A 15,742-nucleotide genomic window follows, 5' to 3' on the forward strand; every position below is an offset into this window, starting at 1 on the left:
ATTATTCTAGTCATATATTTTTAAGTGTTTTGTTAAAACTGGAATCTTTTTATAGATACTACGGGTGGTGGTCTGATTTGGAGATGCTTTTACTGAAAAGACCCATGACCTATGTATCTAAAGTATTAAAAGGTGGTAGGTCACTTTTAAAACGTCAGTTTGCCTATTCGGACTAGGTACTTTAAAGGGATATATAATTTTAACAAAGTTGGTGAAGTCATTTTATTGCTCAAACGCAACATAATTTAACTTCATGGTAAAATCCATTTTATATGGATGGATACCTTTTTTTTTCCAAAGCAAATACTGCTAGGCAGACCATCGAACTGCATGAACATATTGGTGTAGATACTCTCAGATTTAAGAAGTATGTCATGTTTCAAAATGAGGTCTGTAGCCTCAGCATCTACATCTTTGGACTGTAGGCACCAAATAATTACCTTTTTTGAATTGAACCAAAATCTGAAGAAACCTGCCAGCGTTCCAGGAGAAATGCAAAAGGACATGCGCGGTAAGGTCGTCCAATGGGAGTCAGGCTGGACTAAGCGCTGCGGTGGGGACGTAGTGCGCACGCGCAACGGGGTCTCCTGTGATTGGCTGCGCTGAGGCGGGATCCTTGAGCACCTCTTGCGGTGAAAGAAGTGCTGGCTACTCCGGTTCCTCTTGCTGGTTGGTTACTGCGCTTCTTTCGGATCCGTTGCAAACAGGAGGAGAACTTCCAGGTGAGACTGCGGCACCCTGTAGGTTCGAGCCGGACTAAGCTGCGAGAGGCGCCAGAGGTCTCCGAGGAAGGAGGTAAGGTGATTGCCTCCTGCGGGTCCCGGAGCGGGATCGTGAGTGTGAAGGACGCCCTAGCTGCTGGCGCTGCGGTGGCTGGTGGCAGAGGACGCGGGGTGGGCGGTTGGGCTATGCCTGTGGTGGACGGGCCGTCCGCTCGATTTGCTCCGATGGCTTGGGTTTCTTTTCCCCAACATTAGTCTAAATACACTCTCCTGTACGGTGTTAATTAACGGAAGATTTTTGTACGCCGGTCTATTGGGGCGATAAAGTGAAAGAAGCGGCTTAAGCCACAAAGTGCAAGAAAGCAGAGGAGGTCTGTTGTTGGTTCTTGGTTGTTTTATTTACGTTGTTGCTCCCAGATTGCGTCTTCTCGGAATGTTTGGTAAAATTCATTTGTGAAGCCAGCCGGTCCAAGGCTTTTGTTTGTTGGGAGTTTTTTGATTACTGCTTCAATTTCACTAGGTATAATCTGTCTGTTCAGATTCTCTGATTCTTCCTGATTTATTTTTGGAAGATTGCATGTTTCTAGGAATCTATCCAGTTCTTCCAGGTTGTCCAGTTGTTGGCATATAGTTGTTCATAGTATTTTCTTACAACCTTCTGTATTTCTTTGGTGTCAGTTGTTACTTCTCCTCTTTCATTTCTAATTTTATTTATTTGGGTCCTCTCTCCTTTTTTCTTGATGAGTATGGGTAAAAGGTTTGTCAATCTTGTTTATCTTTTCAAAGAACCATCTCTTGGATTCGTTGATCTTTTGTAACATTTTTTTAAAAGACTCTACTCATTTATTTTTGCTCTGATCTTTATTATTGCTTTCCTTCTTATTCACTTTGTGCTTTGTTGTTAATTTCAAGTTCCTTTAAGTGTAAAGTTAGATTGGTTTTTTGAGCTTTTTCTTGTTTTTTTGAAATAGCCCAGTAATGCTATGAATTTCTCTCTTAGGATTGCTTTTCCAAAGTCCCACAGATTTTGGATTGTTGTGTCCTAATTTTCATTTGTTTCCAGGTATCTTTTGATTTCTTCCTTGATCTAGTCGTTGGCCTATTCATTGTTTAGTAACATATTATTTAGCTCCATGTCTTTACGTGTTTTTCAGTGTTCTTGTGATTGATTTCTAGTTCCACCGCATCATGGTCAGAGAAGATGCTTGACATGATTTCAGTCTTAAATTTATTGAGACTTGTTTTGTGTCCTAACATGTGGTTTATCCTAGAAAACATTACCTGTGTACTTGAAAAGTATGTATATTCTGCTGTTTTGAGGTACAATGCTCTGAAGACGTCAATTAAATGCACTTGATCTAGTGTGTCATTTAAGGCTGCTGTCTCCTTGATATTCTGTCTGGAAGATCTATCCATTGAAGTCAATGGGGTGTTAGAATCCCCGACTATGACTGTATTTCTGACCATCTCCCTTTACGTTCATCAATATTTGCTTCACACATTTAGGTGCTCCTGTGTTGGGTATGTAGGGTTATATCCTCTTGTTGGATAGTTCCTTGTGTTATTGTGTACTGTCCTTCTTTGTCTCTTGCTGTGGTTTTAAAGTCCATTTTGTGGGATATAAACACTGCTACCCCAGTTTTTTATTCCTTTCCATTTGCATGAAATTACTTTTTCCATCCTTTCACATTGAGTCTGAGTGTACTTTTGGTCTGAGGTGGGTCTCTTGGCGGCAGCATACATATGGACCTGGTTTTCTTATCCATTCAGCTACCCATGTCTTTTGGTTGGAGCACTTAAGCCATTTACATTTAATGTGATTATTGATAGGGATGTATTTATTGCCATTTTGTTGTTAGTCTATTTTCCTCTGTTTCTTTTTTCTTTCTCTTTTTTTTTCTTCTTAAAGCAAGCCCTTTCACATTTGTTGCAGTACTGGTTTGGTGTTAACAAACTCCTTAAATTTTTCTTGTCTGGGAAGCTCCTTATTTCTCCCTCAATTTTAAATGATAGCCTCTCTGGGTAAAGTAGCCTTGGTTGTAGTTCCTTGCTTTTCATCGCCTTAAATATTTTCTTTTTAATTTTTTAAATTTTTATTTATTTTTTTATTGTTGTTCAATTATAGTTGTCTGCATTTTCTCCCCACCCTTCCACCCCACTCCAGCCAAACCCACCTCCCTCCCCCGATCGCCTTAAATCTTTCACACCACTCCTTTCTGGCCTGAAATGTTTCTGTTGTGAAATCGGATGACAGTCTAACTGGTGCTCCCTTGTAGGTAAAAGCTATCTGCTTTTCTCTTGTGGCTTTTAGTATTCTCTCCTTGTCTTTAAGTCTTTACGTTTTAATTATGATGTGTCTGGGTGTAGGCCTCTTTGGGTCCAACTTATTTGGGACTCTGAGCTTCCTGGACTTGTGTGTCTTTATCCTTCACCAGATTAGGGAAATTTTCCATCATTATTTCTTCAAGTAGGTTCTTGATCCCTTGCTCACTCTCTTCTCCATCTGGTACTTCCATGATGTGGATGTTGTTACACTTCTTGTTGTCCAAATAGTTCTTAAGCTCTCCTCATTTTTTAAAACCTTTTTTTCTTTTTGCTGCTCTGCCTGGCTATTTTTTTCTACTTTGTCTCCCAAATCACTGATTTGATCCTTTGCTTCATATAACTTACTGTTTATTCCTTCCAGTGTATTATTTATTTCAGATATTGCATTCTTTATTTTGGACTCATCCTTTTTTTATGGTTTCTATGTCTTTTTTATGCTGTTGAATACCTTTATTTTTATTTAAAATATTTTATTTATTTATTTTTAGAGAGAGAGGAAGAGAGGGAGAGACACATCAATGCATGAGAGATACATCAATCTATTGTCTCTCTCATGCCCCCAACCAGTACCTGGTTTGCAATCCAGGCATGTGCCCTGACCCGGAATCAAACTGGTGACCTTTTAGTTCACAGGCCTACTCTCAATCTACTGAGCCACACCAGCCAGGGTGCTGCTGAGTATCTTTATAATTATTACTCTGAACTTTTATCTGATAAGTTGCTTGCCCCAGTTTATCTAGTTCTTCTGGAGAATTCTCATTTTTTTCATTTGGGGTCTCTTTCTTTGTCTTTCCATTTTGGTTGCTGCTTTGTATTTATTTCTGTGTTTTAGGTAGATCTGCAAAGACTCGGTTGTAGGCCTTTGTCAGATGCTGCTTGTGACTGGCCCTGGGCAACCAGTTTGGAGCTATCAGTGATCCACAGCAGGTGGCTCCCTCAGCTGGGCTTGTTTGTGCACAGAAAGAACCAGGCTGCGCACCAAGGCTGGCTTTATGAGCACCAGGCCCAGGGGAGGGTCAGCTAAAGTCTCAGAGCTCCCAAAGCTCTACCTTAGTTGTTAAACTAATCACTGATATAGCCTCAAGCTGGACTCAGCAGCCAGCTTAAGCTCCACAGGGTGGGGCCGAGTAATTCCTGCAGGCAGGGTTATTGCTTCCCAGCAGGCTGATGCCACTTGAAGGGGGTTGCACTGCCTGGGAAAGACTGCATTTGCATTATGGGGAATGACTCAGCACAGGGATCCTGGTTGCTGTTCCTTTAGTTCTCTCCCCAGAGACACTTGCCCCAGACTCTCCTCACTTGTCTCTAATCTACTGTGCCCTCCCTTTGCTGGAGCCTAGGGTAAGAAGCTGCAAATGAAATTTTGTGTGTTGGCCCTTTAAGAGGCTCTGTATATCTCCAATGGTCTCTCCCTGGCAGACAGAAACCCTGCAGCTTCTTACAGCTGGATGTTATCTGGCTTCCTTTCCAGGCTCTGGTGCTGTAGGCTGGGGAGCTCAGCTTGGGGTTTAGATCCCACACTTCTCAGGGGAAACCCCTGCTGGCTGAAATATCCCTGTGGAACTTCAGCTGCCGTCTGTGGGAACTCAGCCCTCTTGCGTCTCCACTTCACTCCCTACCAGTCATGTTGTGGTTAAGTGGCTTCTTCCCTCTCTCTATGGTCATAAGGCTTCTCTAGCTAGTGTTCAGTTGGTTATTCAGGATGATTTCTGTACAATTTAGTTGTAATTCCAGATTGGTCATTGGGAGGAGGCTGGCGTAGTTTCCACTTACTCCTCCGCCGTCTTGGTTCAACAGTAACTCACATCACATCCATTTGCATTTCATTGGGCTAACTGTAAATTGGTGACAGTCACACTGTCTGAAGGGGCTGGGCTTTTCCAGCTACCAAATCTCTCATGGGTGACATAAGAAGATGCCACTGCCACTCTTCAGATCCCTCCCCGCTCGTGATCCCGAAGAGCTCTTCTGTGCCCGACTACGTCCAGGTTCTAGATTCCTTGCCACCCTGAACTGCTTTGGCTTATTCTCTCATATTTTTTAAGATATCATGGTTGTAGTGATGAGATATTTTTATATTTGGAAGTGATGCCAGTCATATTCATGGACGATTTTTGTTTTTAGTGTTTTTCAGGTTTGTAGTGCTGACTATGAGACGATCTGCAGCACCAAGTCAGTTGCAGGGGAAACCCTTCAAAAAACCAAAATTTATACCACCTGCAAGAAGCGATCCAAGTCCCAATGGAGAGATTACAAAGCTGGATCCAGATACGGAATTATTTGAGGTAAAAAAAAAAAGTGAAGGCAGCATAATGTAGAGAAACATGTATTTATAAAAAGTGCCATTTAGCCTTGGCTGGGTGGCTCAGTTGGTTGGAGTGGAGTCTCGTGCATCATGAGGTTGCAGGTTGCATCCCTGACCAGGGCACACACCTAGGCTGTGAGGTGGGGTGCAGAAGGGCAGCAACTGATTGATGTTTCTCTCCCTCCCTCCCTCCCTCTTTCTGCCTCTCTCTCTAAAATCAATGAACATATCCTTGGGTGCATATTAAAAAAAGAATGTCATTTAAAGAGTTAAAAATATTTACTGCCTATAAGATTTTCAGCATTTCTGACAAAGTCTTCTCAAAACCTTAAAAATAATGACCAAATTTTAAAAAAAGGAATGACACACAGTTGGGTCCATAAAATAAACTTTTGGTAACAGTAAAAAATACCTGTGTGAGGTTAGGGGTAAAAAAAATTACTCTGATTAGTGTTCTGTTTAACAATACAATACAAATAAGTGAAAACTTTAAGTGAGGCTGTTTAAAGAGACATATGGAAATAATGATTTATTCTGGACATTCCTTTCATTTTACTTATAAAAAGTAAATGCTTGAAGCAGTCTTAAAATATGCAATTTACTACTAAGGAAAGGATTGTTTTGGTCTTAGGTGTGTAGAAGGTATATAGAAAGTATATAAAATGGGTAATCCATATTTCTGCTACTCTACAGTTCTCTGATCCATTTATGCTATGGAGATTAAAGTCTATTAATGTTTTTCTCTTTTTTATTGCGGTAAAATATATATAACGAAATTTGCCATTTTGCCATTTTCTAGTGTCCAAGTAAGTGACATTAAGTTTACACTGTTGTGCAATAATTACCACTGTGTGTATGTGTTTCCTCACCCGAGGCCAATTTTTCATTGCTTTTAGAGAGAGAGGGAGGGAGGGAGGTAGAGAGACAGAGAGAGAGAAGCATCAAAGTGAGAGAAACATCAGTTGGTTGCCTTCTCATACATGATCCTACCTGGGATCAAACCCACAACCAGGGTGTGTGTTCTGACTGGAAATTGAACCCACAACCTTTTGTTCTATGGGATGACACTCCAACTGAATCACACTGGCCAGAACTGGTCTTCATGTGTTTTATCCTACTTATTTTTAGAATTCTGGCTACAACGTAAGTAGAAAACATAGTTTTTCATTTAAAATAATTTTTTAAAAAGCCAGCTTTATTTAAATATGCTTCACATACCATACAACCTAGCTACTGCAATTCAGTGATTTTTAGTATATACAGAGTTGTGCAACAATTACCGAAATCAACTTTAGAACATTTTCATCACTCTGAAAAGAAACCTTATACACAGCAGCACTCATTCCCCTATTTCTTCAGATCTCTCAGCCCTTGGTCACCACTAATCCACTTTCTGTGTCTATAGATTTGCCTGTTATGGCCATTTTATATAAATGGAATTACACAACAATGTGGCCTTCGGTAACCACTTGGAAGTGCTTAGAGGAAAAGGAGCACAGTGCCTCCAGCTAACTCTGAAATGTACACGCACACAGAAGACACACACACACAGAAGGGAGGAGGGAGGCAGGGAAAGAAGGAAAGTAAATGTTACAAAATGTAAACATGTGCTGAATCTGGTAAAGGGTGTATGGGACTTTCTTACCTTATTTTTGGAATGTTTCTGTAACTCTGAAATTATATCAAAATAACATGTTGCAAAAAATAAAACTTATGACCTCTATTAGTTTATTACTATGACTTACTTTAAAATCTTATCAGATAGATTTTTTTGAATGTCTCTGAAATTTTTTATAATGAATATTTATAAAGGTATCACAATGTGGATTATTATTATTATTATTTTTAAAGATTTTATTTATTTATTTTTAGACACAGGGGAGGGGAGGGAGTGAGGGAGGGAGAGAAACATTAATAATGTGTTGTTGCCTCTCACGTGCCCCCTACTGGGGACCTGGCCCCCAATGCAGGCATGTGCCCTGATTGGGAATCAAACCAGCCACCCTTTGCTTTGCAGGCTGTTGCTCAATCCACTGAGCCACACCAGCTGGGGTGGATTATTATTTTTTAAAAACTCAAACATACTATGGTAGGCAGAAAAATGGCTCTAAAAATGTCCATGCTTAATCCTTGGAATTTGTGAATATCACATGGCACAAGGAGCTTTTTAACTAAGTGATTAATGTTAAGGACCTTGAGATGGGATAATAATCCTGGATTATCTGGGTTGGCCCAGGATAGTAAAAAGTAGAGGGAGACAGAAGAGAGGTTCAGAGAAAGAGATTATGGAAACAGGGTTAGAGGGGTGCAACATAGTTGGCTTTGAAGTGGTCAAAGGGGCCACAAACCAAGGAATGTGGGTGGTTTTTAGAAAGTTGAAAAGACAAGGAAATGTATTCTCCCTTATAGCCTTCAGCAAGAAATGTAGCCGTGGCTAGTGTGGCTCAGTGGGTTGAGTGCTGGCCTGCTAACTGAAATTTCACAGGCTCTATTCCTGGTCGGGCATGTGCGTGGGTTGAGGGCCAGGTCCCCAATTGGGGGTGTGATAGAGGCAACCTATTGATGTTTCTCTCACATGTCATTGTTTCTCTGCCTCTCTTCCCCTCCCTCCCCCTCTCTCTAAAAATAAATAAAAATTTTAATAAATTAAAAAAATAAAAACAATACACTGACAGTATTATAAAAATTAGCAATATGTGTTGATTTTATTTTACTTTATTTTTTAAAAGATTTTATTTTATTTTTAGACAGAGGGGAAGGGAGGGAGAAAAAAAGGAGAGCAATGTCAATGTGCGGGTTGCCTCTTGTGTGCCCCCAAATGGGGACCCAGCCTGCAACTCAGGCACGTGCCCTGACTGGGAATCAAACCAGTGACCCTTTGGTTTGCAGGCCAGCACACAGTCCACTGAGACACACCAGCCAGGGCTAAGTGTTGATTTTAATATTGAGAAATTTAGCAAGAAAAAGTATAATTGACTATGAGAATAGCATGTTATAATTTGTTTAAAAGCTCTTGTGATATGTTATTTAAAATACACTATAATCATAAACACAATTTTTATTCTATGTCTTTCAGCTTTTAGACATATTTAAAACTAAAATACAATAAAAATTGGGTATAAAATTTATTTTAAAATATCTATTCCCTGTTAATATACAGAGAAACTAAACTGGTAGCTCATGTTTTAAATTAGGAATTTATTATGTAAAAATATGGAAAATTAGATATTTTCTGAATATTTTGTTCTTATAGGGTGCTGCAAATAATACTTTCCTCCAATCACAAACCGACCCCAGAATATGCAGTTTAAATCTCCTGCCTACTGAGGAAAGTGTTAGAGAAATGAATCATGAGGATAATTACAGGGGAAAAGATTGTTTTGAAACATTTGCAATGCCAACATTAAACTTACATCATACAGGTAAGACTGGACTTTTTATTAATCATGTTTACACTTGGCCAGTTTTATTACCGTATTATTTAAATTGATTATTTATTAGAATGAAAATGTTACATTTGAAAGTTATTGCTATAAAACCAATAGATTGTTGGCAATTTAGATTTCTTGTTTCATAATTTATCTTAATGACTGGATTAGTAGCCATGTAATTCAAATCTTATATTTTATAATAGGTATATGTCTAATATTGTTCATTGTAAACTTAATGGTCAACTATGGTTTTTTACTCAGTTACCAAAATGTGTTTAAAGATGTGAAAAAACATTAAAAAAATATGTTAACTACTAGAATTGCAGAGATGAACTTGAAGTAAGTAAAATGGTTAATTCATTGTAGTCCATGGAGTAACTTCAGGTTGGTTAGATGGGAATTATGAAGGTATATCGTTCCCGGAAAACCAAGCATTTAACAAACATTCCTTCTCCTACTTTGTTGATTGAGTTAAAATGATTATGGTTCTTTTTGTATCTGTAATAGATCAGTATTTTTCAGGTAATTAAAAAAATAATTAGGATTGTTCACAGATGTTTATTTGACCTTGTGAAAGGCAACATCAAGACTACATTTTTCCAAATTGTATTTTATTAATTTTTGGTTGAATAACCATATTCAGGGAGAGAGCCCCATCTGCTGGTCTGTGGACTTGTAACTGCCATCCTTAAGATACCAGTATAAATCGACAAAAGTGCCTCAAAGGCTTACCCCTTTTAAAGGAAGTTCTTGAGCTTGGTGATGATTAATTAATTTTACCTATAAATGGGTTCATTTCTTGTTGAGGCAGAAAGGAATTCTGTATTTTCTCAAGCGGCCAGCTTCCTTGGTGCCATTTATGTTCCCCATAACTTTTTAAAAGTTGGGAAGGACTTTGGAGCTGGAACCAATTCAGGGAAGATTTGCAGAAGCAGCCCTGGGCAGGGCGGTGTCACTGCTGCCATGTTTCACTGATTCGCTCTGTCCTTTCTTTCTACCTTACTTCCCTCCCTCTTTTCTTCCTTCCATCTTTGCTAGATCAATATCCTATTTTCCTACACTTTCTTCTCTACTCCCAAGCCCATAGCAGATAATGTACACCTGTTTTTGTTTCCTGTCACGGTAACTAATCTCTTCTCCAGAGAATAATACTTGGACTCTACAGTATCACACATGACATGTTACTTACTTGGGGTATATTTAATTTTTATTTGGGATTTTACTATGGTTTCTTATTCTCTTCCCTGCTAAATATAAGAAAAGAGTTAAGAGCTAAGATACATTAAAGAGGGCCCTGGCTAGTGTGGCTCAGTGGATTGAGCGCCGGCCTGTGAATCAAAGGGTTGCTGGTTTGATTCCCAGTCTAGGGCACATGCCTGGGTTACAGGCCTGGTCCGGTCTGGGGCACTTGAGAGGCAACTACATGTTGATGTTTCTCTCCTTCTCTTTCTCCCTCTCTTCCCCTCTCTCTAAAAATAAATAAATAAAATCTTTAAAAAAAGATACATTAAAGAGAGAGTTAATTTACTCAACCCTTAATTCCTTAATCCTTCTCTGATTTAGTACATTCACTGGACTGAGGAACCTGTGCCAACCTTCTGATAACCTTCCTGCCTGTCATTCAAAGAGGTTAACTGGGAAAAACAGCATTGTAAGAAGCATCTTGCTTTCTGTGTTGCTTGCTGGAGAGGGATGTTGTGTATAGGAAGGTATGGAGGTAAAAGACCTGTGTAGTGCCCATTCACCTTTTGATAACCTTTCAATCCTAGATCTAATCCACCTTGAGTTGAAGGTCCAAGCCTATGTGTTCCAGTTAAAATATATCTTCATTTTTCCTCCATTGCCTTTTTCTTTTGAAAGATATCCTCCACATGTAGAAGAGAATAATCCAATTCTACATTGAGTAGTTGTGAACGTTTTGCCTCATTTGTGTTTTCTGTTAAATTATATGAATAAAAGTAAGCATATGCTGAATCTTTTGGAGTATTACTGAAGATTTCGTGTCTGCAGATAAGAACAGGGGTGGACGGAATGTCTTGGTAGTTTACTCCTACCAAATCAAGGTTGCATGTGTTCAGATAGTGTTGGCCAACGAATTGAGCCATCATGTACTCTATTGCAGAAGAACCTGTGTGATTACTAATTTCAGTAAAGTGTCATTACCAAATTAATGCAATTTTGAATTTTATTGGTTCTATTTATATTTAATTCATAAATGTTTGATTTTTTTTTGTTAGGTTAAAATATCCATAACATAAAATTCACCACTTTAAAGTGCACAATTCAGTGGCATTTAGCACGTTTACAGTGTAGCGTAACCAGTACCACTACCTAGTTCCAGAATATTTTCATCCCACTGAAAGGAAAACAGGGACAATTAAGCAGTCAACTCCCCATTCCCTACTCTCTTCCCAGCCCTGGTAACCACTAATCTGCTTTTTATCCCTATGGTTTTGCCTGTTCTGGATATTTCGTATGAATAGAATCAATAGTCCCTTGTGACCTTTTTTTTTTTTTTTAGGTAAAAAACTAGGTAATGAATGCACATGGTAAAAAAATTCAGAAGTCATGAGAAATATAGTAAGAAGTCCCCCTTCCTTGATCCCTGGCTAGCTAGTTTCTTCCCCCAGATGCAACTACTTACCAGTATTTTGCATATCTTTGAGATATTCTCTATTTGGAAACATTTGTAATATATTTTCCCATACAGATGATTTTTCACTAGCTGCACTGTTCCATAGTTTGCATTTTCACTGTAACAGTTTGTCTTTGAAATCTTTTCGTCAGTACAGTTAGAACTACCTCTTTCTATTTAAAAACTACTTGATATTCTGTTGTATGGATTTGCCAAATATATTTAATCAGGGCCTTATTAATGGTTATTTAGGTTGCTTGGCATCTTTTGTTATGACAAACAAAACAATAACGAATATCTCTATATTATAAATGTATGTGAGAATATACCCATAGGATAAATAAGTCGGAGTAGGGTGCTGGTTTCAAAGTATGTGCATTTGTTCTTTGGATGGATAACAATGAATTGCCCCCTGCAGAGGTTACTTCCAGTGTGTACTCCCACCAGCAATGTATGAACAATGTATGTGCCATTTATTGTGATGCTCAACCCATATGCAAGTACATATAGGCGTACTTGTTTTACTGCACTTTGCAGATGTGTTGTTTTACAAATTGAAGGTTTGTGGCAACCCTGTGTCAGGCAAGTCTGCTGACTCCATTTTTCAGTAGCATTTGCTGTGTCACATTTTGATAATTCTTGGCAATATTTCAGACTTTTTCATTACTGTTATATTTGTTGTGGTCTGTGATCAGTGATCCTTGAGGTTACTATTGAAATTGTTTTGGGCACCATGACCTGCGCTGATACAAGACAGTGAATTTAATCCTCAAATGTTGTGTGCATTCTGGCTGCTTTACTGAATGGCTGTTTCCCCCCCTCTCTCCTTCTCTTTGGGCCTCCCTATTTCCTGAGTCAACAATATTGAAGTTAGGTCGGTTAGTAACCCTCCAGTGTTCAAGTGAAAGGAAGAGTTGCACATCTCATTTTAAATCAAAAGCTAGAAATGATTAAGCCTAGTGACAAAGGCATGTTGAAAGCTGCGATAGGCCAAAAGCCAGGCCTCCTGTGACAGTTGGCTAAATTGTGAGTGCAAAGAAAGAGTTCTTGAAGGAAATGGAAAGTGCGACTCCAGTGAACACATGCATGATAAGAAAGTGAAACAGAAGAACAGACCAGCCACAACATTACCTTAAGCCAAAGCCTAATCCAGAGCAAAGCCCTAACTGTCTTCCATCCTGTGAAGGCTGAGTGATGTGAGGAAACTGCAGAAGAAAAGTTTGAAGCTAGCAGAGGTGTGCTCATGAGGTTTAAGGTAAAAAGCTATCTCCAAGGTGAAGCAGCAAGTACTGAAGGAGAAGTCACAGAAAGCTACTCAGAAGGTCTAGCAAAGATAAGTAACGAAGGTGGCCACACTAAACAGCAGATACTCAGTGTAGACAGAACAGCCTTATGTTGGAAGAAGATGCCATGTAGGACTTTCATTGCTAGAGAGAAGTCAGTGCCTGGCTTCAAAGGACAGGCTGACTCTTGTTAGCAGCTAATGCAGCTGGTGACTTTAATTTGAAGCCAGTGCTCATTTACCATTCTGAGAATCCTAGAGCCCTTAAGAATTATGCTAAATCTACTCTGCTTGTGCTTTACAAGTGGAACAAGAAAGCCTGGATGATGGCACGTCTGTTTACAGCATGGTTTACTCAATATTTTAAGCACACTGCTGACATTACTTCTCATTGACAATGAACCCGATCACCCAAGAGGTCAGATGGGCATACTCAAGATAAACGTTTTCATACCGCTAGTCCATGATTACATGTTGTATTTAGTTTCATGCCCTTTGAGTCTCTTTAATCTGTTGGTGGGATTGAAAATTGGTATTGTCACTATGGAAAACAGTATGGAGATTCCTCAAAAAATTAAAAATAGAACTACATTATGACCCAGCAATTCCACTTCTGGATTTTTATCGAAAGAAATCTAAAACACTAATTCCCAAAGATATATGTGTGTCTATGCTCATTGCAGCATTATTTACAGTAGCCCAGATATAGAAGCAACCTGAGTGTCCATAAAGACAAATAACATATGGCTCTATTTGTATGTGGAATCTTTTTTACATAAGAACAAAATAGGCCCTGGCTGGTTCGGGCAGTGGAGTAAGCACTGGACTGTAAACTGAAAGGTTGCGAGTTCAATTCCCTGTCAGGTGACATGCTTGGATTGGGGCCAGGCTCCCAGCTGGGAGTGTGTGAGAGGCAGTGGATCTATGCATCTCTCACACATCGTTGTTTCTCTCCCCCTCCTTCTCCGTCCCTTTCCGTCTCTTTAAAAATAAATAAAGAAATCTTAAAAAAAAAAAAAAGAACAAAATAAATGAATGAACAGAACAAGCAGATTCAGAAACAGAACAGAGGATTGCCAGGTGGGGGAGTGGTTAGGGGACTGGATGCAAAAGGGAGAGGGACTAAGAAGTACAAATAGTTGAATAACAATAAAAATTACAAAAAAAAGTACAAATAGGTAATTACAAAATAGCCATGGGAATGTACAGCATAGGGAATATAGTCGATAATATTTTAATGCACACGTACGGTGACAGGTGTATCCTAGACTTACTGGGGAGATCACTTTGTAAATTATGTAAATGTCTAAGTACTACATTGTACACCTGAAACTAATAATATTGAATGTCATCTGTAATTGAAAATAAAATAAAAAAAAGAAATGTTGATATTAATAAGCAAGCCAGAAAGGCTATTTGAAAGGAAACTACTTAAAAAAAATTTTGTGACTATCTTTTCTGTTGTGACTCTTAATTCCTTATACAACTATAAGTACTGAATTCTCAAATGCACTATATTCTATTCCCACAGAAAAGCATATTAAGAATCAGGAAGCCATCCTTTGTTTTTAGGGGCTCCTTATGGAGATTTGGGTTAGGGAATAAGTGGGTATCTTAATTTTGGGGATGTGTAGAGTTGTTTTCTAGTCTAGATATTGGACAATGTCAGGAGCTCAGTCTGCTAAAGAGGGAAACCATGATAGGTATATCTCTACCTCTTAAAAACACCAGTGAATATCATTCTTCCCTAAATCATTTGCCTTTAGTTTTCAGTATTTTTGAGGGGCTTTTCAGGCAACCTACACACAGGGACTGTCCTTTGTATTCCTGCATTGGACAGAAATGAATACATTTGCTCAACTTTATCCTGGAATCAGGTCAGCAAAAAAGGATCCTGGTCATTTGACTATTGCCCCTCTCATTTGCATCCCTCCAAATCATTTTGAGCAGGTTTGAGACTATTTAGGTATTATCAAGGACCATTTCTAGGAGACTGAGCTACCAAATTCTGAGCATAGAGCATTGCTTGCTTTTTTCTAAGATGGGACACTCATGGGAAAAGGCAATAGTCAGATGATATACGTACTGAGCAGTGGTTCTTTTTTTTTTCTTTTAAAGATTTTATTTATTTTTAGAGGGGAAGGGAGGGAGATAGAGGGAGAGAACTTTGATGTGCAAGAGATACGTCGATCACTTGCCTCTTGCATGCCCCCAAGTGGAGACCTGGCTTGCATCCCAGGCATGTGCCCTGACTGGGAATCGATCCAGTGACCCTTTGGTTTGCAGGCCAGCAACCAATCTACTGAGCCACACCAGCCAGGGCAGTTCTGTTTTAAAAGCTAAATGTATTCAGGTACCATTGGTTAATTTAAATTTCAGGTGTACAGCTTTATAACACATCTCTATACTCCATTGTGTGCTCACCACCCAAAGTCTCGTCTCTTTCCATCACCATATTTTTTACTCCCTTTACTCTCTTTGTCTTCCCTCATCCCTCGTCAATCCTGGAAACCACCATTCTGCTGTCTAGGAGTGGTTCTTAATTAGCATGGGTAATTAAGGGTAGTGTATGTGTTTGTAAGGGAGGGTGTGGTTTAAGACCTAAAATTAAGGATCAGTGTTATGTGCTGCCTTGACATTGAGAAAAATCATGAGGCCTTGAATGGCCTAACTACAGGTCCCCCCTCCCACTCTGCTCCTGAGGTCAGGTCCCTTAGCTAGATCCCATTGAATGGATCAGGTGCAGTTTCTGTTTATCCCTCAGTAGTAGGCTTGTCAGTGTAAGAAAGTAAGAAACGTTCAAGCCTCTAAGACTTTTTATGAGTTTATTTGAGCCAAACTGACAACAATTGCCAGGAAGCAAACCTCAACAGATTGAGAAAATGCTCCAGAAAATGGCAGTTTTGCACCTTATTTTATACATTACAGTCAAGAGGAGGCAAAGAGTGATAGATTTGGGAGGCAGGAGAAAGCAAAGCAGGGTGCATAAAAAAAGTCTGGGATTGGATAAAAAAAGTAAAATGATAAACGCGTACTTCTTTT

At 39.2% G+C, this 15,742-nt stretch overlaps 1 protein-coding gene across 1 annotated transcript in view; it reads left to right on the top strand.

Moving 5' to 3' along the window:
- The first annotated feature begins 629 nt into the window (after nt 1–629).
- Nucleotides 630–15,742, top strand: part of RAD54B (RAD54 homolog B) — a 79,171-nt gene continuing 64,058 nt past the window's right edge. Inside the window, exons 1-3 of the mRNA XM_024572484.3 lie at nt 630–795; nt 5,172–5,332; nt 8,606–8,774. Coding sequence (XP_024428252.2) covers nt 5,198–5,332; nt 8,606–8,774 — 304 coding nt within the window. The 5' untranslated portion in view covers nt 630–795; nt 5,172–5,197. The remainder of the gene's footprint in view (nt 796–5,171; nt 5,333–8,605; nt 8,775–15,742) is intronic.

Source organism: Desmodus rotundus, chromosome 8, assembly GCF_022682495.2.
Source record: "Desmodus rotundus isolate HL8 chromosome 8, HLdesRot8A.1, whole genome shotgun sequence".
Lineage (NCBI taxonomy): Eukaryota > Metazoa > Chordata > Mammalia > Chiroptera > Phyllostomidae > Desmodus > Desmodus rotundus.